This window comes from Trichosurus vulpecula, chromosome 2, assembly GCF_011100635.1.
Source record: "Trichosurus vulpecula isolate mTriVul1 chromosome 2, mTriVul1.pri, whole genome shotgun sequence".
In the NCBI taxonomy this organism is placed as follows: Eukaryota; Metazoa; Chordata; class Mammalia; order Diprotodontia; family Phalangeridae; genus Trichosurus; species Trichosurus vulpecula.
The window spans coordinates 420,722,884-420,745,388 of record NC_050574.1 but is presented as its reverse complement, the minus strand read 5'-3'; the positions used below and the strand labels follow the sequence as shown (position 1 = coordinate 420,745,388).

General features: G+C 37.7%; 1 protein-coding gene across 3 annotated transcripts in view; it reads left to right on the top strand.

Annotated features, from left to right (window-relative positions):
* Positions 1–22,505, top strand: part of PIR (pirin) — a 121,960-nt gene that overhangs the window by 83,965 nt on the left and 15,490 nt on the right. For all 3 annotated transcript variants that reach the window (XM_036745563.1, XM_036745562.1, XM_036745564.1), the window contains 2 exons: positions 4,397–4,481; positions 19,388–19,432. In XM_036745563.1, coding sequence (XP_036601458.1) covers positions 4,397–4,481; positions 19,388–19,432 — 130 coding nt within the window. The remainder of the gene's footprint in view (positions 1–4,396; positions 4,482–19,387; positions 19,433–22,505) is intronic.

The window sequence follows — 22,505 nt, the reverse complement described above, 5'->3', positions numbered from 1 at the left end:
TATGACACTTTGGGTTGCATCTTGAGTTCCTTTGCTCTTCAGATAGATTATTTCATTTCCTCCTGTGGTTTCAGGTCACTGAAGAATAGTTTTATGTTATTTACATTTCCTTTATATTTAAAGGTCCATCTCCTAGTTGCTTGCAAAGTTTGTTGTCAACGGAATTCATCTCATTCATATTCCTGCTTATGTTTGCTAATTATGTATTTCTCTTTTATTTGCTTATGCTTTTTGTTCTTTGTGCCACTTGTCCACTTATTTACTAAGAAGAAAGCAGTAAAAAAAAGAAGAAATTTAGTTGACACTAGTCATTTATAATAGAAGTGGTCCACTCCCACGCCACTGACTCTTTACCTAGACCATACTCCAGGCACAGGCTCTTATACCTACTTTCTTTCCTTTTATTACTTCTATTTAAGATTCACTCACCAAAGTTGAAGTTTATTTTTATTTTATTTGTTTCCTCATGACCCTTTTCCTTCTATTAAGCTTCCTGTCACTGCCTGTTGGGTTTAATGTATTTCTACACCAAACTCTGTGTGTGTGTGTGTGTGTGTGTGTGTGTGTGTGTGTGTGTTCAGTCTTCCTTCCTTCATATATTAATAAGCTTCATGAGGTACCTATGCCTTCTACATCATCCTCCAGTTTGGGATCATGATGAAATACTGCAGCTGGTGGGTAATAATGAGGTGCCTGCCTTGGGCTCCCTCCATCAATGGAGGACCTGGGAAGAACACTCCAATGTCTAATCTTTACCCTCTCTTTGCTGAGAGAGGTAGGCAGTTCAGGGACAAGGGGTACTGAGGAGGTGTGAGTTTCAGAGTTGAAGTGTTCTTGCAGGAAGATGAATTTCTGGAGACCATAAAGTCCAAGAAAACAGCAAGATGGGAAAAATAATGAAAGACAAGTCATATTTAATCTGCATCTAGTCATTCTAGATAACATTGTATCAAATAATTCATATTATGAAATTACTATCTGAATCCAAAACACTGTTTACAAAAGAAAATAATATAAAAATCATACCCTAAAATAGACAGAGTTCTACCTTTCTGAGTTCTAAGTAACCCATTGTAACAACAGTGTGGCTAGCAGCAGCTGTAGGGATGTAAGATCCAACAAAACCAGCAACAAGAGCACACAGAAGGGCTGCTAGCACAAGTTCTTTGATCTGCTTTTCTAAGGAAAGCAACTTTAAGGGGTTTACAGTCTCCCTTTAATCATATATCATTCACTTAGTTCAGAGGGAAAAGCCAGGACCCTGAATTTCAGGGCAAATACAGACAAATTACAAACAGAGACAATATAAACAATGCAAATAACACAATTCAACAGACAGGCTTTGTCTGAACAAGACATCACATACATAGTTACCAAAAACAGAAGTACCAACATCTGAGTTTCTTCAAAGCCAGGGAGCTCCAGCAGCTACCCAGAATCTCCACACCAGCACTCTTCCAGTGAGTGAGAACCCCAAAGGCAAAATGCCAACCTCTGAGTTTGTATACCCTATTCAGGGTCAAAGGGCATCACAACATGCGACTCAAACCCATTTAAACTAGGCTTTCCCTTCAGGTAAGCAGGTCATCAAAGACTCCTGATTTAATCAAAGAAACAAAGACCGGACTCATAAAAGGCATTTGATTACCTAAGTGCTCCGAAAGAGAAAACAGTTAATAAAAAGTCCTACCTTAATAACCAATATGCCCATTGACACAGAGTTTCACAGTTTTATACTACAGAATCACACAAAGAAGTTTTGGGTGACTTTTTGGTGTATTTGTATTAGCTTTTTAACCCTAAAATCATTTCTGTACTACACCTTATGACTTTCCTACTAAATGAACTATTTAGGAAAATAATTATTGGGAAGCTGAGCCCTAGAATGGTGATATAAGAAGGCAGCCTAGAGGAAATTCAGAGAGGCAGGAAAAGGTAATTTCAAGATGTTAAAATGAATAGGTGGTTAGGTCTTCAATTCATACATAGGCAGATCTATCTAGTTCCTCTCTGGGTAAACTATATATCACTTTGTTTTGTGCTCTTCTGTAGTACTTAAGATGTTCTACCTTGTGTTTCATTTACTTGTCATATTTCCCCAACTAGATTATAAATCTCTCGAATGTAGGAAATATATTGGAGTCTTCTTTACCATCCAGATACAGTAATATCTAGTATAGAAGAGGGAAAGCTCTGGATAGCAGTGGCAAAGTGAAATAAGATGTGTAGATCTCATTCCATAATTCAATTTCACTTTACATCCTTGTGTCTTGACTATTAACAAGGTTATCTTGAGCCTAACTCCCTCACCCCACCCTTTACAGGCTGGCATGCACACACACACACACACACACACACACACACACACACACACAAAACATACCCTACCCCACACCCCAAGTAGTGCCTAGCTTTCAGTGTAAGGTATTCTGTCTTGTTAAAACCCTTTTCAAAAGGAGCTTTTAATGGTGAAAAGGGAAATCCTATCCTATAAGGGATGAAATTTGTTATGTCAAAAGGTGTGGGATATTGCCATTACTATGAATAAACATTTTGATTCCTAATATGAGTAGAAAAAAGAACTTTGTTTTAAATATACTGCTAAAATATGTGTATACAGATTTCAGATGAGATTTGTACAGTTTTGGAGAGAAAGTAATCTGAAGCATAGAAATGGAAACATGGTTATAAGTGTATCATGAAAATTGAAATTTTCATGAAAAAAGCAAACCCATCGTGCACACATTTTCTAATGTTGGTTATTATAAAATGGATTTTATCACTGGTATGGCGATAAATGTTTCATGAAATTAAATATTCTTTATGGCATAGACTAAAGATCAAGGAAGCAAATATTTGAAATGGAAGAATAATGAGTAAATTTGTGAATTGAGATTCCCTTGATGTATCTATTATAACTAATGCTCTTTTTTAGTTTAACTAAGTCCCTATGCCTTAACAACAGGTGTCATTATATTAAAGTTTTTATTAATTTGGGTATTTGTATAATTCAAGCATATTTGAAAAATATTTTTAAAAATTTCCTTTTCATAGCACATGCTTGAAGTCAGGAAAAGAATCATTTAAGTCAAACAAATCAATATACTATAAATGAAATCCTCCTGAAGTCAGTTCTTGGTCTTCAACATCTAAATATATATGCATTCCATCCTTTGAAAAAGGTTAAAACAAACAAACTCTGGGCCTGATAACAAATTGGGAAATGCCGAAAGAAAAATATACACACACTTTAGCTACAGGGTTGTTCTGGACAGCTTGTAAAAGTGCAGTAATTAAGAAGAGCTGCTTTGGAATTTTTGTTTTTAAATATTTTGCAATTGGAATTTGTTCAAAATTTTGAAATAAAAAAAAACCACATGGTACAAATATCTGAAGCTTTTGAGTGTTGGTAGATTTATTTTCCACTTTCTTATTGCGTTGTTCAGTTGACTTGCATTTTTAATGCTTTATGATTATTTTAATCAAAGCTTTTGGAAATTTATAATTAGTTTTTTAAAATAAATTGAATCCTGAGTATTAAATTAAATTTAATAATATTCACATTCTGGTGAAATAGATCGTATTTCACTTAAAGGTAAAAACATTATGTTTTATTACCTATAATAAATTAATTTATGATATTTTATTATCTATAATAAATTAAATTCAAGAGATTTGTAGGATTCTAGATTTAGAACTAGAAGGAACTTTGAAGGTCATCTAGTCTAACTCCTTCATTTTGGAGATGTGGAAACTGAGACCCAGAGACTTACCCTAGTGATGTAGCCAAGATCACACAGGTAGTAAGTCAATTCAAAAAAACTTTTATTAAATGCCTATTCTGTTGAAGGTACTGTGCTGAGCTCTGAGGATATAAAAAATAAAATGAAGCAGACTTAATGGGATGTGAAGGCAACAAAGTTAAGTGGTTTCTTAGCTTATTTTAAAAATCTGATATTATGGAATTTCTGTGGCTACTAATCTGTTGAATTTAGACAGTGTTCCTAGGATGGTAGAGAATGTCTGCTCATGGATGCTTTGTGACCCCCACTTGGGGTTTTCTTGGCAAAGATACTGAAGTGGTTTGGCATTTCCTTCTCCAGCTCATTTTACAGATGAGGAAACTGAGGCAAACAGAGTTAAGTGATTTGCCCAGGGTCACACAGCTAGTAAGTATCTGAAACTGGATTTAAACTTAGGTCCTCCTGATTCCAGGCTCAGCATTCTTATCTACTGTGCCACTTACTTGCCCATAGAACCTGTCCATAGAACCAAGATCTAAATTACTTGAAATAGACTTTGCAAATGTATTCAGTTTTATGTATCCCTTAGTTAATTTATTTTTTATGAGAACTATGCCATCAGAAAAATACTGATTGTTATTTCCATTCTCCAGTCCAGGATTTTTACTCGCACACCTACCTTATATTTGGAATTCAAATTGGACCAAGGAGCCAAGCATTCCCAGCCTATTCCAGAAGGTAAGCGGCACTGTCATTGTCATTTCAAAATAAGATCTTAGGACCATAGGTCTAGATATGGAAGGAACTTCAGCAATTTTCTAGTCTATATCCCTTATTTCAAAGATGAGGAACCCAAAACTCAGGTTAAGAAATTTGTCTAAGGTCACCCAGGTAGCGAATGTCTGAACTAGGATTTGAACTCAGGTCTTAGGTCAGTACGCTCTCCATGGCACCTTTCCTTCAAATTTGGCTGGTTCTGGGCCTGGAAAAGTTCATCAAGTATTTTGGTGCTCTGTGTATGAACATGCCTTAGAAATTAAGAAAATCATAATGGGATCGGTATCCCTTCTCTGGAACTTAGCGCTGTCTTACTTCATAAATGCTGTTCATGTCACTGGAAATCCTGTTCAGAGAATTCAGGGAAGAGCTGGTCTTCTGATTCTAAAGAATGAATGAAAAATGTTTCAACTTCTTTTGTTTCTGTATCTCCAAGTAAAACTGTTATTAAAAAGTAATAGTCATAGGGACTGTTATTGATATCCGAAGAAGTGAACCTAAAGAAAATTATTTCCTTTTTCCCATGTGGCTTATGTATATTTTAAAACATTTATTAAGTGCCTACTTTTATGCAAGGCCCTGTGCTAATATCTGAGGATACAGTGAAAGGTAGAGGCAGTCCCTGCTGGCAAGGAGCTCACAGCTTAATGGGGGAGGCAAGATGCAAACAACTATGTACAGACAAGCTATATACAGGATGAATTGGAAATAATCTATAGAGTAAAGGCACTAGAATGAAGGGAGGTTGGGAAAAGTTTCCTGTAGAAGTTAGGATTTTAGCCAAGACTTGCCACCTGTTGTTTAAAAGCAATGCAGCACCATAGCCCAGAGGAAGTCACAAGGACACTTCCTTTCCTGGATGACTGGTGATGTCTCTTCACTTTTGGATGAGAAACAGGCATCGTCTTAAGTGGTTTCAAAAGATAGGTGGTTTCCTTCCACTTCCGCCCACCTGCACCCCAGGTCAAGGCCAGAAAGGGGTTTGGAACAAAGATTTAATTATTCTTCAGTTTATTCTGTGTAGAGCTGAGATTCTTAACCTGGGCTCCTTGAATTTTTGTTTCAGTATTTAACTATATTTTAATGTAATTGGTTTCCTTTCAATCCCAAGAATTTAATTTTACACACTTAAAAGCATTATTCTGAGATAGGCTTATTTATCTACCAGACTGCCAGAGGGATCTATGACAAAAAAGGTTAAAATCCTCTGTTCTAAAGTCTTAAGAGATAAATAAAGGCCAGTGAGTGGGGAGATGTAGGGAAACTACTGTATGTGTACACATCAATTTGGAAAATGTCATTCTCCTTTTTATCCAGTTCTTAAGAGTCTTATGTACCCACATTTCAAATGTCAGATACTGTCTACATCCTCTTTTCTTTCAGTTACATCTCTCTCAGGAACACAATAGATGATAAAACCAAAGGTTGTATGTTTCCTTTTCATTGACACAAAGAGACTTGTGAATTAAGCAAGCATCCAGGGTTTCTTTAGATAATTTATGCACATCTTCTTCATAAAATTTACAGTTTATAGATGTCCAAATGGAGTTCTGAAAGCTAAAATCAACCCACCTGTTTTAAAAAAAATAAACAAAAAAGCAATCAAATCCCATTACATTATGGATAAGGGAAGAATTTATGACCAGAGATAGAGAGCATTACAGGCAGTAAAATGGACAATTTTGATTGTTAAATTAAAAAGGCTTTGAACAAACAGATTCCATTACAACAGATTCCAAGGACTTTCCAAATTTAGTTGTTTCAAGATCTCTTTTTTATCAAATGATTCTTGGGACAAGTGGTCCGTAAAACTTGTTATTTTGTTATAAAGAAATTTGTTTGTAGTGGTATTCCTGTTAGTGGGTCTCTGAGCTGCGTCTAACTTTGTATGTCAGCCTTGAGGTTGAGCTTATTTAACATGAGGCAGAATTATGTAGTTATCTAGATAATAGAATAGAATGCTTCCAATCCATTCCATGCTAGTGATGAAAATACATTCTTTTACAAGCCCAAAAGATGAAGCGTTCACCCTTGGGAGATTTTCCTATAAACTCTTTACTCTTTTGTGTCAGGAAATGGCCTTCATGATTCAGCCTAAATTTTGTCTAAATTCTTTTCCATAAATAGCATTGGAATCAGTTTTTACCATCTCCCTGTTTCCTTCAGGGGAGGCACATTTGTATTCAGTTGTGCTAATCTTGCAGAAAACAGATGTTTTGTACAGTGATTTTTGGAATGCGGTAGGTTTTAGGCATCGAATCTTACTGTGTATCATTTATGAAGAATCCCATTTGTACAGTTTCTGACATTACCAGATTCCTTCACATTCACCACACATTTTTCATTTGTTAGCTGTGAGCTAAAGGGTAAAAAAGTAGCTGGTGTTTGCTTTGACTCTTTTCATTACTTGGATAACAATCTAATTTTCCTTACTGAAAACTGATGAATTTGCTAATTACCATTCATTGAGAAGGAAATAATCTGTTTCTAGGAATGTATCATTTACTAAACTGGGCTTTTCCTAGAAATGCATGTTCCTTCTGGTTCTAAGACTTCTCCTCAAGTACCATTTCATCCACCATGTGACCTGCTGAAAGTTTGTCTGCACCACTAGCTGGTCCTCAGCTTGCCCTCTTTCCCCTTCAGTAGCTCTCCGGAGCTTCATATGTTTTGTATGTTCACATGTGCTTGTTCATGCATATTTGTCTGCATTTTCTTCACAAAGTCTTAGAAGGGGCATCGTTTTCTTCAGACCTTGGAAAAGGTCTCTAAGATGAGTCAGTCACAAAAGCTGGTAGTGTGTTCAGGTGATTTCAGTGTTGTATGTTTCTGTGGGCATGCTTAACAAATACTTTAAAACTCTGAAATTGGAAGGGAAAGACTATTTTTATGAATATCTGCAATTCTAGTAAAATAAAGAGACAATCCGAATGAACCTGTTGTTGTTATTGTTCAGGTGTGTCTGATTTTTCCCATGAATCACTGTCCATGGGGTTTTCTTGGCAAAGACAGTGGAGTGGTTTGCCATTTCCTTCTCCAGCTCATTTTACAGTTGAGGAAGCTGAGGCAAACAGGGTTAAGTGACTTGTGCAGGGCCACACAGCTAGTAAGTGTCTGAGGCTGGATTTGAACTTAGGTCTTCCTGACCCCAGGCCCAGGGCTCTGCTCTGCTGTGCCCACAATATATATAAGCAAGTTTTCCTCAAAGCTCTCCCACAGCACTTCAGTCTTGACTTGTATTTCTTTGGGGATTTTATTTCCCTTGTTTCCACCTTGAATTAAAATTCTTAAATACAAGTGTTGCAGACTAAATTGTGGAATGGTTTTGTACTTAGAAAGGGTGGGGGGAGAGACAGACAGAGATAGAAACAGAGAAAGAGAGAGAGATAGGAGGAAGAAAGAACAACATCTTATGTATTTAATGAATAACTTTAAGTCAAATTCAAGTCATTTGACTAAAATTTAAAAAAACTTTGAATATCATATACATATTTCTATATATATATGTGTATGTTCTGGGCAAAAAAAATCATATTCAAAGTTTTTATTTTAGTCAACTGACTTGAATTTATGCGTGTGTATGTATGTATGTATGTATGTGTTTGTATATATATACACATATATACTCACACATATATAATATATATATATGTGTGTGTATATATGTGTGTGTGTGTGTATATATATATACATATATATACATATATATATGTATATATATATATATATATATATATATATATATATATATATATATATATATATATATATATATATATGTATACACATACCAATTTGTCTCCAGAATGGTGGCAAAACCCAACCTAAGGTGCGATGTAATCCAGGGAACCGTTCTGTATCATAAATATAAACATTTCTGGTTTTAGTTTGGGGAGTGTTGATGCATGTTGGGACAGTTGTCTTTCCTTAGCATGCCATAAACATAATTGGTTTCAAACAGCACATAATCAGAACACATGAATTTCATCTGTGACTTGAACTTAAACCTTTGGGATTTCACATTCTATTCCTTGCTAGGAAAAACAAAATAAAGACCAACTTCCTAATTTCAGTACAAAAAGCCCAAAAGGCTACTGAAAATAGTTTAGAGGTGACATGGCTGTAAAAATGCCAAAGTAAGCTTTTGCTGATTTAGAAAATGAATCAGAAACCTAGATTAAATCTTCATAATAAACAGAGAAGTTTAAAAAAAAGTAAGAAGGATATATTTGGTATAAAATGTATTCGGTAAAAATCTGTCATTTATTAAACCCCATTTTTTCTTTTAATATGCAAAAGTTAAAATGTTTAGTGAAGCACTAAATAAAGCATCTCTAAATTTTAAATGTACCAAAGTTTAGCATATACATATATGAATGTATATTTCTGATTTCCCATTCCCTACCCTCTCATATCCATTTAGTTACTAAGTCATGTTGATTATACTTCTGCTGCATCCCTAAAAAATATTGTCTCATTCTCTTCCTACTGCAGCCATCATGACACCAGCTCTGATTACCAAAACAATTACCTGGATTATTACTCTAGCGACCTAATAGATCTTCCTGCCTTCCCTCTTTCAATTCACCCTTCATATCACTGACAAAATTACCTTTATGCTTTTGAGTTTCATATGCATATAGTTAAATATTTCATTTATGGTTGCCTTAGGTCCCAGTTTTTCCCTCTTGGAGAATCCAAGAAGCACGAGGATTTGAAGCCTGTACATGTTGCGCTATACAGAAATCTGACTGGATTGACACTGGATTGGTCAGATACTGATAATAAAATGGCAAATTAGGATTGTGCAGCATTATTCAATAAGCTCACAAAAACTTTCTTTAAAACCAAGCTTTATAGAATATAGGCTGCCAGTATTAGTGTTTTTATATGTATACATACTCCTTCCTTCCTCCCTGCCTCCCTCTCTCTCTCTCTTTCCCCCCCTCTCTTTCTCTCTCTCTTTCTCTCTCTCTCTCTCTCTCTCTCTCTCTCTCTCTCTCTCTGTCTCTCTGTGTCTCTCTCTCTCTGTTTCTGTATCTCTCTGTCTCTCTCTCCGTCTCTCCCTCCCTCTCTCTCTCTCTCTCTCTCTCTCTCTCTCTCACACACACACACACACACACACACACACAGGTTTAATAACTGCTTTTGTTATTAACCCGGAAGCATTTTTTTCTGAAGAAAATACCAAAAACCCTCTTCACCCTCCAAATTGAACCACCTTTAACTCAGGGATGTGGTGATAAATGTTTAACAACTGGATGTCTGAAAATGCAAGACTCGCTTTTGAGTTTAATCTGTATCATTAATGTTTTCTCCATCAATTAAGTTTAGATGATCAACCAAAAAAATAAATCAAGCTCTAATTTGTAATTTCTGAGCTATAAATGCTCACACTGAAATTTTAACAGTTATGTCTTGTGAGCCCGTTCAAGGTGGCTCTAACACATCCCCGATTGTACCAAAGAAAAACAATTAAACTGAAACATCTATTACATCTTAATAGGATATAAAGCATATTTTCCCACAGGAGTCCTTGTCTCTCAGATATGAGGTAGGACAAAAATATAATAGTCATAAAACCTGCCTTCTATATGATTACATTCTATTGAAGGATATGACCTGTTTATGGATAATAATACAAGGTTGAAAATGAAGAGAGACAAAGGAGGTATCAGAGTACTCTAGGAATATTTGAAGAAGGGAGGTCATCCAGGACGCAGAGAAGGTGACACCGTGTTGATTACACGTGAGTTGAGCTGTACCGGAATGAGGTTCTGGGAGCAATAGACTAATCAAGGAAGGAGCTGCAGGAGCAGAGTGAATTCAGGGAGGTGGGGCAGGGGAGAAAAAGTCCTGAGAGTCACGAATGTAGCCCAGAGAAGAAACAGTATAACAGAAAGATTCAATAAATCTTTACCAAGAGCTCACTGCTAGGCGCTGAGGCTACAAAGACGAAAATGAAACAGTTTCTGCCTTCAGGAAGCTTATATAAACAAGGAAATTTTTTGCTTCAATTCTTACCTAGCCTTCAGTTACTAAATGGGTGCTGCCTCAGACAAACTGCGACCTCGGAAAGACCTTAGCCTAAAAAGGCCAAGGTATCCCACCTCACTGGGGCCCTTGCTAGTCATCTTGACCTAGGTCTTGCCACTGGCCTCTGATGACTCTAGAGGAGAGAGTGAGGCTGATGATTCTGCACAGCTCTGCTTCACTTAAATCCAACTCACTTGCAAATTAAGACATCACTCTCCTGATGAAATCGGTCCTCTTTAAGAACAAAGGATGAACAGCAATCTAAAAGTTATCTGATTAGTACAGATCTTCACTCTTGGTTTTGAAAGATGTTTTATTTCCCATAGAGCCTCCAAAAATACTATATTTCCAATTCCAATCACCTATTCCTTCTTCGTCCTCTGTTTTCTTCCTAGACCTCCACTTCTTTCTCCTCTTCTTCCTCTTCATAATCATATAATATCTCTCTGCTGAATAGTGTGCTAGACTCTTTTCTAAACATTTAGGAAGCAAAGCCCCTTGTCTTCTATAAGCTGACATTCCAAGCAGCTAACATTGTCTGAGTTTGAGCCACAGTTTATATACTTTCAAGGGTTTAACCTTCAGTGAAATGTAAGTTTAGTATTACCTATGCAGACTGAACTACAGTTGATGGTACTTACACAGATTGCAAATTTTTGTTGTAGTTGTTTAAAACATGGGTTCTTTAGCTAGAGGTGGCATTCTGTACTTACATGCCAATGGTTTAGATGGACTATATTATGTGAGCTCCTCAGTTTACTGAATTCACTTGGAGCATTTTTGTTCTATAAAGCTTACTTTTAAAGGTGGTTTTATGAGTGCTTACTGAATAATACTACACAATCTTAATCTGCCATTTTATTATCTGTATCTGACCAAATTTCATAAAATGTGAACTCTCCTGATTAGAATCATTTGAGAAATGGGTTGTCTCAAAAATCCTAGAGATATACAGAATATTGACATCTGTCTTGTAAATGTACTGTTGTTTTGTTTTGTTTTTTCCCCTATGTAGGATAGAGGGTAAGGCAGCTAGGTGGTACAGTGGACAGAGCACCAGGCCTGGAGTCAGGAAGTCTCATTTTCCTGACTTTGGATCTGACTTCAGATGCCTCCTCAGTGTGACCCTGGGCAAATCACTTAACCCTGTTTGTCTCAGTTTCCTCATCTGCAAAATGAACTAGAGAAGAAAATGGCAAGCCAGTTCAGTATCTTTGCCAAAAACAACAACAAAAAACCCAAATGGGGTTATGAAGAGTTGGGCACAACTGAAAAACAACCAAACAACAGCTGAAAAGCATATCTTACTGTTCTTAGAAAGTTTGTACAGCTTATGCTGTATGGGCAAATCATGGTTTTTACTTGGAATTTTCCCCACAACTTCCCTGAAAGCTGTGGGGTAGTGTTGTTGTTCAGCTGATCAGACACATCTGGTTCTTGATGACCCTGTGGACCATATTGTCCATGGGGTTTTTTTTGGCAAAGATACTGGAGTGGTTTGCCATTTCCTTCTTCAGTGGATTAAGGCAAACACAGCAAGTAAGTATCTGATGTCAGATTTGAACTCAGGTCTTCCTGACTCCAAGCCTGGTGTTCTATCTATTGTACTACCTAGCAGCCTCATGTATGGCTGTCAGTACAACTTATTTGACTTTGTGATGGTGTCATTTTGGCAGTGTGTTGTGGAAAGGGCCCTGGATTTGGAATCACAAAATCTGGGTTCAGATACCAGCTCTGCTACTTATTAGATGGGTGACTTTGGGCAAGTCACTTAACTTTTCAGTTTTGGTTTCCTTATCTCTAGATCTTTTGATGTTATGCTCTTAAGATCTTGACAACTCTAAAGGGAACCTGCTTTACCTTCTTGTCTGAGGAAGAATTGCAAAGGATGTGAACTTTAACAAAACAAAGAAAAATGTTTCAGATTTTAAAAAAAAGAATGGGGAACAAAGGTAAAGAATCTGTGTTTGGAAAAGAATTGAAGACAGCAAAAGTCTTAGGTTTATATATACAGAGAGATTTTTAATTTCATTCTGTTGTAAGCAGAGACTGTTGCAGTTACTGTTATTAATAATAATAACTAACATTTGTATAGCCCTTTTAAAATTTGCAAAGCATTTTACAAATGTTATCTGATTTGATCCTCATAGCAACCCTGGAGGTAGGGCCTTTTATTATCCCCCTTCTCCAGATGAAGAAACTGAGGCATGCAAAGATGAAGTGCTTTGCCCAAGATCACACAACTAATAAGTGCCTGAAGTACTTCCTGATTCCATATCCAGTACTATAAAAAATATTAAACATTTACTGTGCAGTATATAACGTAATTGGGGAGCTAGATGGCAAAGTGGATAGAGTACTGGACCTGGAACCAGGAAGACTTCTTTACTTGAGTACAAATCTGGCCAAAATAAACCAGAAAGAACAGAAAAGTGAGCAGCTGAGCTCTGTTGAAACAGTGCTTAACCACAGGGTGGAGATGGTCCTGGGTTCTCCAAAGTTCTGCTGACAGGGTTCTAGCTTTGTCCCACCAAACTGGAAAAACTTCAAGTTTGGGACCAATGAAAGACTACATCTGCTTTTTGAAGGACCATAGCAGAGTAGAAAAGATTCATCACCAGAAGGCTGGCTACCAGCTGAATTTCTTGGTCTGTTGAAGTGAGGAAGGATTGACTGAGTTCTATTTTATGCCTAAATGATCTTTTGAAGTACAGACAGTTCTCACTTTATGTAGGTGAACCCTTCTGCAGACCTCCATGTAAAGACATTTTTACCTAATGTGAATTTGCTCACAGACTTGGGAAAGGGAAGGAGGGAGGGAGAGAGGAAGGGGGTGGCCTATGGAGGGAGGGGTCTGGCACACATTTCAAGGACATGTGGGGGCCAGAAATGGAGAAGCAAGAGCAATCTGGGGTCAGCCATGTAGGGGGGCACAGCCTGAATGGAGAGGAGGAATTGGACAAGACTACAGGTGGGTGGAGTTCAGCAAAGGTCTCCTCTCTCTGCACTGGAGGTCTCAAGCCAAGTCCCCACTGGGGGTTTTGGGGTAGCGGTCTCTCCAAGTGTCATTTCTTCTGCTTTTTCTTGAAGGTTTTTGTTTTTTGTTGTTGTTGTTGGCAGGGTGGGAGGCCTCAGAGCAACGAACAGGGGTAGGAGCAGAGAGGGGGGACAATACTGTAAAGTTAACATAGCTGGGTTTTTTTTTGGAATGCAGGTTTCTTTCAGAATTCTTTATGTGAGGTCAAATTTTCATAAAGTGAATTTACATAAAGCAAGAACTGTCTCTATTACAATATAGGTCCGGAAGGAGGGAAGTAGGAGGACAAAGACTGTGATGCTGGCGGAGCTGAGAAAACGGAAAGGAGATTGCAAAAGGGGTTATTGCAAACAAGACGGGCACATTCTGGACAAAGGACTAGGAAGGAATTTTGACACATAATTTGGTTATAAATCGGAGTAAACAAGAAGTTGACATGCTCTTAGAAAACAAATGCCACAGAATAACAAAACTACCCAAATGATACTCTAGAATTGGGTTGTGTAAGGTATAGGTCTGGACTAGCTAACTCCCCAGCTAGGGGGACATTGTACAACCACTGAGAAGAGACCTAAGGGTTGGTAATACACCCCTACCAAGACTCACCACACATGTGGATGCTAACACAAAGCACCCTGGAATATAGGCTTTGGGAGGTCATGCTGAACCTGAGACCCCGTTCCCTTTTGGATGCCTTCAAGGAGAACCACTAGCCATGTTTGGGGAGAGATCTAGGAGAAGAGAGGGGAGGAAAGGAAGGTAGAAAAGACTGTTCACCTTTTTGTGCTCTTAGTGAAAAGACTTCATTAACAATGGCCATGCTTGCATATTTTCTGTTGTGTGACTTTTTCTTGACTGTCTTAGTTTGTCTAGTATCTTTTTTATTTTTAAGCCAAATCCTGTAGCTTGTCTTTGATTTTTCTCACCCTTTCTCTGTTTTCTTTCATGTTTTACCCTGTGAGCCATGTGCTTTTGTTCTCTCTGTTGACTCCAGTTGCTCTGATATGCTGCTGGCTCCAGTTCCACCCTCTTATGCTAAGTCCTGGCCTTGGAATCACTTCTCTTTCTTTTTATCCATTCCAGTATCAGTTGTTTTCCGATAGCAGTTTGTAACCCTTCATTATGCCTTTCATTTCTTTGAGAGGTGAGTTTCCCTTAGAAAAAACCAAGCTCAGGATAAATCCCAGCCTCAGTATTGTAGACACATGGAATAACTAAATATTTGCAAAGTTTTGAGATTCCCAATGATTTGACAATCTGTGATATATCTGCCATCCCCTTGTCTTTGAACTAGCTGTCCAGCATTCATGCAATATTCTCCTTACTTCCACCTCTTGAATTCTTGGCTTACCTTCAGTACTTAGCTCAGATCCCACCTTCTGCAGAAGGTCTTTCCTCACTCCCCTAGCTGCCAGCACTTTCCCTTCTGAGATTTCTTTCCATCTTTTCTGCATATTTCTAGTTATTTACACATTGCCTTTTCCCTTTAGAATGTGAACTCCTTGAGGGCAGGATCTATTTTTATCTTTCTTTTTTCTTTTCACACTAAGATAATTTAAAGAAGGAAGGGATCATTTTGTCAGGGAAGATCAAGGAAGGAAGGCTTTATAGAGGTCATGCTATCATGAGGCAGTGTGTTATCATGAATATTTCTATTTTTATCTTTCCTGGTTCATGGTAAACATTTATTAAATACTTCTTTTTTAATTTGATTTTTTGTTTAATATTTTTAGTTTTCAGCATTGATTTTCACAAGAGTTTGAATTACAAATTTTCTACCTTCCCCCCACTCCATATGGCATATATTCTGATTGCCCTGTTCCCCAGTCACCCTCCCTTCTGTGACCCCACTCCCCCCGATCCCCTTTTCCCTTACTTTCTTGTAGGGCAAGATAGATTTCTATGCCCCATTGCCTGTATATCTTATTTCCCAGTTGCATGCAAAAACTTTTTTTTAACATCTGCTTTTAAAACTTTTAGTTCCAAATTCTCTCCCCTCTTCCCTCCCCACCCACACTACCTTAGAAGGCAAGCAATTCAACATAGACCACATGTGTATCATTATGCAAAACACTTCCACAATACTCATGTTGTGAAAGACTAACTATATTTTGCTCCTTCCTATTCTATCCCCCTTCATTCGGTTTTCTCCCTTGACCCTGTTCCTTTTTGAAAGTGTATGTTTTTGATTACCTCCTCCCCCTATCTGCCCTCCCTTCTATTGTCCCCCTTTTTTGTCTCCTTCCTCCTTCTTTCATGTGGGGTAAGATACACAATTGAGTGTGTATGTTATTCCCTCCTCAGGTCAAAAGCGATGAGAACAAGATTCACTCATTCCCCCTCACCTGCCCCCTCTTCCCTTCCTACAGAACTGCTTTTTCTTGCCACTTTTATGCGAGATAATTTACCCCATTCTATCTCTCCCATTCTCCCTCTCTCAATATATTCCTCTTTCATCCCTTAATTTAATTTAATTCTTTTAGATGTCATCCCTTCATATTCAACTCACCCTGTGCCCTCTGTATATATATATATATATATATATATATATATATATATATGTGTGTGTGTGTGTGTGTGTGTGTGTGTGTGTGTGTGTGTATGTGTATTCCCTTCAGCTACCCTGAGGTCTCATGAATTATACACCTTATCTTTCCATGTAGGAATGTAAACAAAACAGTTCAACTTTAGTAAGTCCCTTATGATTTCTCTTTCTTGATTACTTTTTCATGCTTCTCTTGATTCTTGTGTTTGAAAGTCAAATTTTCTGTTCAGCTCTGGTCTTTTCATTGAGAAAGCTTGAAGGTCCTTTATTTTATTGAAAATCCATATTTTGCCTTGGAGCATAATACTCAGTTTTGCTGGGTAGGTGATTCTTGGTTTTAATCCTAGCTCCATTGACCTCCAGAATATCATATTCCAAGCCCTTCGATCCCTTAATGTAGAAGCTGCTAGATTTTGGGTTATCCTGATTATGTTTCCACAATACTCAAATTGTTTCTTTCTGGCAGCTTGCAGTATTTTCTCCTTGTTCTGGGAACTCTGCAATTTGGAGAAAATATTCCTAGGAGTCTTCCTTTTGGGTTCTTTTTCAAGAGTTGATCAAGTGAATTCTTTCAACCTCTATTTTACCCTCTGGCTGTAGAATATCAGGGCAGTTCTCCTTGATAATTTCTTGAAAGATGATATCATGACTTTCAGGTAGTCCAGTAATTTTGGAATGATCTCTCCTGGATCTATTTTCCAGGTCAGTGGTTTTTCCAATGAGATATTTCACATTGTCTTCCATTTTTTTTCATTCCTTTGGTTCTATTTTATAATATCTTGATTTCTCATAAAGCCACTAGCTTCCACTTGCTCCAGTCTAATTTTTAAGGTAGTATTTTCTTCAGTGGTCTTTTGGACCTCCTTTTCCATTTGACTAATTCTGCCTTTCAAGGCATTCTTCTCCTCACTGGCTTTTTGGAGCTCTTTTTTTGCCATTTGAGTTAGTCTGTTTTTTTAAGGTGTTATTTTCTTAGGTATTTTTTTGTGTCTCCTTTAGCAAGTCATTGACTTGTTTTGCATGGTTTTCTTACATCACTCTCATTTCTCTTACCAGTTTTGCCCTCTACTTCTCTAACTTGCTTTTCCAAATCCTTCTTGAGCTCTTCCATGGCCAGAGACCAGTTCGTGTTTTTCTTGGAGGCTTTTGATGTAGGCTCTTTGACCTTGTTGACTTCTTCTGGCTGTATGTTTTGGTCTTCTTTGTCACCAAAGAAAGATTCCAAAGTCTGAGTCTGAATCTGAGTCCGTTTTTGCTGCCTGGCCATGTTCCCATCCAACTATTTGACCCTTGAGTTTTTCATCAGGGTATGACTCCTTGTAGAGTATAGAGTACTTTGTCCCAAGCTTGAGGGGCTGTGCTGTTGTTTTCAGAGCTTTTTTACATAGCAAACTCTGCCACACCAGCGCTCCTCCTCCCCCTCTCCCAAGAACCACCAACCTAGACCGCAACTCAGATCTTAAGCAGGCTCTGCACTCCTTCTCTGATCTGCCACTTAATTCCTCCCACCAGGTGGGCCTGGGGTTGGAAGCAACTGCAGCTGTAGTTCTGTAGCTGCCCCTGGGATGGTGGCTGAACCGCATACTCTATCACCCTGTCCCCAGCAGCTTTTCCCACTAACCTTCTCTGTTGTCTTTGGTGTTTGTGGGTTGAGAAGTCTGGTAGCTGCCACAGTTCACTGATTCAGGGCTCTAGGGCCTGTTCCACCCAGCTCCCAGTCTGGTTTGTCTGGGCGCAGCCCATGCTGGGTTCTGCTCTGCTCCACTCCCAGCTGCCTGCGATAGACCTTACCCAGTGACCATCCAGGTTGTCCTGACTTGGTGCCCTGCTTCCCTCTGCTATTTTGTGGGTTCTGCACTTCTAGAATTAGTTCAGAGCCATTTTTATAGGTGTTTGGAGGGTCCTGGGGGTGAGCTTTAGGCCAGTCCCTTCTTTCCAGCCATCATCTTGACTCCACCCCCCCCATTAAATACTTCTTAACTTGACTAGTACATCCTATCATGCTATTACAAGAACAAGTGTGCCCATTCATAGTGTTATTTTTGAATCTGTAATACCTGGGTTCAAATCTCGTTTCACATGTGGGTTAGCTTTGTAACTCTTAAATTATTTAATGTCTGCACTTCAGTTTTCATATTTGTAAAGTGAGAAAGTTGGATTTGATGGCTCCTAAGGCCTCTTCTATCTCTAACTTTGTGATCCTAGGAATTAATTATTCAAATATCTAAATGCCTGGAGCAGCTGGGTGGCACAATGGATAGAATGCCAGACCTGGAGTCAGGAAGATTCATTTTTGTGAGTTCATATCTGGCCTCAGACACTTAATAGTTGTGTGACCCTGAGCAGGTTACTTAACCCTGTTTGCCTCAGTTTCCTTACCTATAAAATGAGCTGGAGAAGGAAATGGAAAACCACTCCAGTATCTCTGCCAGGGAAACTGCAATGGGACAGAGTTGGACATGACTGAAAAATGACACAACAACATCTAAGTGCCTACTGTGTGGTAAGCACTGATCTGTGTTCTAAGTACAGACAAAAAAAAATCCAAAACAACCCAGTCCTTGCTCTCTCGAAAGACCACAATTACTTTTATAAATATCTATGATCTAAATACAAGATCTTGGAGTGGGGAGAAGAGGTGAAAGGCGGTAGCAGATGACCTTAAGAGTAGATGAAAGTTAAAATTAAAAAACAAAAAAAAAGAGTGAGTGAGAAGTAATTCATGATTCCATCATGAAAATTTAAAAACTTAAAGTAGTTTAAGGCAGAGAAAAATACTTCTTTCTGTCCTGGTGTCACTAACACTTTAGGAGCTGAAGCATTAATTGTTTTAAGAGGCTTAAAAAGAAAAACTAAAGCTGTAGAGGAGAATGTAGTCAATGGAATTGTAGTACAATGGAGCTATATTTTAGAACAAAGGAGGTTGTTGTTTATACTTCAGATTTTGATGTGCAAATATATGGGCCAAGTAACAGTTTTAACATAACAGGTTGTGTGGCTGTTTTCTCATTTTGCTCAAAATTAAGTTTCTAGTGTTTTAAATATATATATATATATATATATATATATATATATATATATATATATATATATATATATATATATATATATATTGAACTTGGAGCATCTGCCACCCTTTGAAGTATATCTCTAAGAGGAAATGAACCATTTTTGTTTTTTCCTTCATTCTTATCTTATTTCCTTCAAAATTATATAACCGATCTTTCAGTACTGTTGGTTCCATTTCAGGATGGACAGCCTTCATTTACACAGTGTCTGGCAATGTGTATATTGGTGAGTATGTTTTTGTACAGTTCTCAGTTTCATCTAAACAACTATATTTGAAAGGTGGATTCAATTTCCTAAAATTACTTGTTTGGAAAATAAGACAAGCTGAAACCTATGAGCTTAGAGTTTGTTCTGAGAGCAATTGGAAATGGCTTATGGAACAACTTTGTTATTAGGTATCAGCAACAAAATTCATTTATTTCAGCAATCTGAAAAAGACGAGTTTGGTAATTTTGTTGTCATGTGCACACACACTAAGGTGTGAGATACCTCTGTATGAGAGAGGTGAAATGCAATTTGCTTTTCCAAAGTACTTTTGATCCCCAGAACAAATACTTGTTCGAGAGGGAAGGAGAAAACATTTTATAGAGCTGTTTCCACTGATTCATCACTTCAACAGAAACAACTAATCAACTCAAATGGAGGGGAATAAGAAAAAACCACATGAATTTTAGTGATAAGGATACAAACTCTCACAGAAAGTGTGGAAAAAAAAACAAGTGAGAATTATAGGCAATTTAGGATTAATGAGGTGATAGGAGATGGGGAGTAAAATCAATAAATGAAATCTGAGCTCATTTTACTTAATTGCTTCAGCCTTGTTTCCTGCCAAACTTTTTTTTTAAACCAGAGCAGCTAACAATAATAATAATAATAATAATAATAATAATAATAAGTGCTATCCAGTGAATAAGAGTGACATATACTTTTGAGTTATTTTTCTAGGGATGTAGGATTTTCCTCATTCGTCCTGACAAAAGTCTTCCCTCCTCTATGATAAAGGGTTACATATGTGTAAAAAACTCTAACAATGTTATGGTCACTGTCTTACCCCATGTTTCAGTCTGTCTATTTCAATTTGTACAATCTTGCTGGTGATACCACTTTCTGCTCTGCAAAGTCAGCTGCCGCATAGGGAGATCAAACTCACAGCCTCAGCCTCATAGGGACCATGTTGTAGCTACCTGAGCTGCCCAGTCAATGAATAAAGCTCAAATTCTAGTTCTTTTCTCTTTGCTCGATCATCCTCTCTTAGAGGGTCCAACAGACAGCAAAATGGCAGATAACTGGAGAGGAAATGAGAAATACAAGAAGAACCCCATTGTAGTCTGAAAAACAGGTAGAGAAAAAAGCGTTTATTAAAAGTACCTTTCTCTTCTACACTTTCTAATATATCTGCTGATAGGTATGTTGCATATACGGAATCAAAATAATCAATAAATATTTATTAAGCACCTATTAATGTGCCAGGCACTATGCTAAGTTCTGGTGCTAGAAAGAAAGACAAAGTACAGTACCTACCTTCATGGAGCTCACAGTCCAATGGCGAAGGCAATGTGCAAACAAGAAGATATATGCTAGATAAGTGAGAGACAAAATTTTTAACACCAAAAAGAATGAAAGAATCACTGTAAGAGAAGTGTGAAGAAAATGCTATCATAATTTAGAGAAGGAAGAGATCATTTTGTCAAGGACGATGAGGGAAGGAAGGCTTTATCACAGAGGTAATGGCATTATGAGGCAGTGTGTTACAGTGAAAATACTGGTTTTAGAGTCAAGAGAACTTGGGTTCAAATGCCATCTCTGACACATAGCTGCTATATTACTGTGGCAATTCAGCTGAATTTCTGCACTCTGAGAGCATAGGATCATAATTTAAGGTCATCTAGTCTTATCTACTAAGTCATAGATGGTTGTCAAAATGTGCTTTGGTGTTGAAATTATTACACTAAATGAATCATGAATCCTTGTTGTATTGACCTAAAACTTCTATTGCCTGCTTCCTAGGCTATTGAGAGGAATGAAAAATTCAAAAAAAAAACTTTATATTAAGTTAATGAAGCAAATGAAATTAAAATTTGAGTTATTATTGTACCTCAAAGGATAAGTAGAATTTTTTTAAACTAAGTCTCCTTATCTTGTCCAGGCTGAAAGTGCAGGTCTGGTCTCATTGACCTGATCCTATTCTGATCAGCAGGGGTTTTTTGTGTGTTCTGTTTCCTACCTGGGCTGGTTTCTACTCTGATAGGTAGTATTTTAATAAATGGAGCTGTCAGAGTGAGAAGAAGCAGGTTACAGAGAAAGGGTATGCCATAGGAAAAGGCATGTAGACAGAGAAGCATAGTATGCATTTGAGGGGAGAGAATAGTTCAGTTTACCCCAGGTAATAAAGGGGTTCATGAAGGAGAGTAGTGGTGAAAAGAGAAGCTGAGGCCAGATCACAGAGGGGCCTTAAGCAATCCTGATGAATTCTGTGAAGGGCAGAGTCCTGATACCAGCATGGAAGGTACTGCACAGATGGGCGGCGAACTAAGGAACCTGATCTCAGTGAGGCACATCACAGCCTGGCCCTGTTAGAGCAGAGAGCCTTCCCCACCTACTTCACAAAGGGCATCCCAAATGTGGTCCGCAGGACACAAGACTCCCCTCGTTTTTGTCTTTTTACGTCCTGTACCTAGGGAACCCAGGAATTTGAGAAGTCAAAGAGGAAGAAGCCAACTGACTTTGAAGAAGACAAATTAGCAACACAGAATCAGCTCTGTTACTCAGTAGAAGAAGAGTGTATCAGGATAGTTTGAAGCTATAATAAGCTTCACATTTCATGGGAAAAAAGAACATTTAGTAGTTTATAATGCAGCCACCAGAAGAACCTAGATTTCCCCCGTTTTTAATAGCATCAAGTTCATTGTTTGGTTCATAGAAAACATTGAAACATTTATAATAGATAGTTGAAAGACTTAAAAATCTCAACTAGCTTTCAATGTTTGTATCATCCAAATGCTGACAAAATGTATTTGATCAATTTACAGTAGTATATGCTGAATTGCAGTATATATTCAATGCTGTTTACATAGAACAAAGCAAATGAAGCTTCTACCTTCTAGAAACTTACACGTCCAGTCTGGAAGACAAATATACACGTGGGAAGTTGATAGCATCTGATTATATGTACTACAATATGTTATGTAAAGTAGAGGAGGAGGAGGAAGAGGATGACATGGAGGACATGGAGGAAGAGAAGGAAGAGGAGAGAAAGAAAGAAGAAGAGAAGGAGAAGGAGAAGAAGAAGGAGAAATTG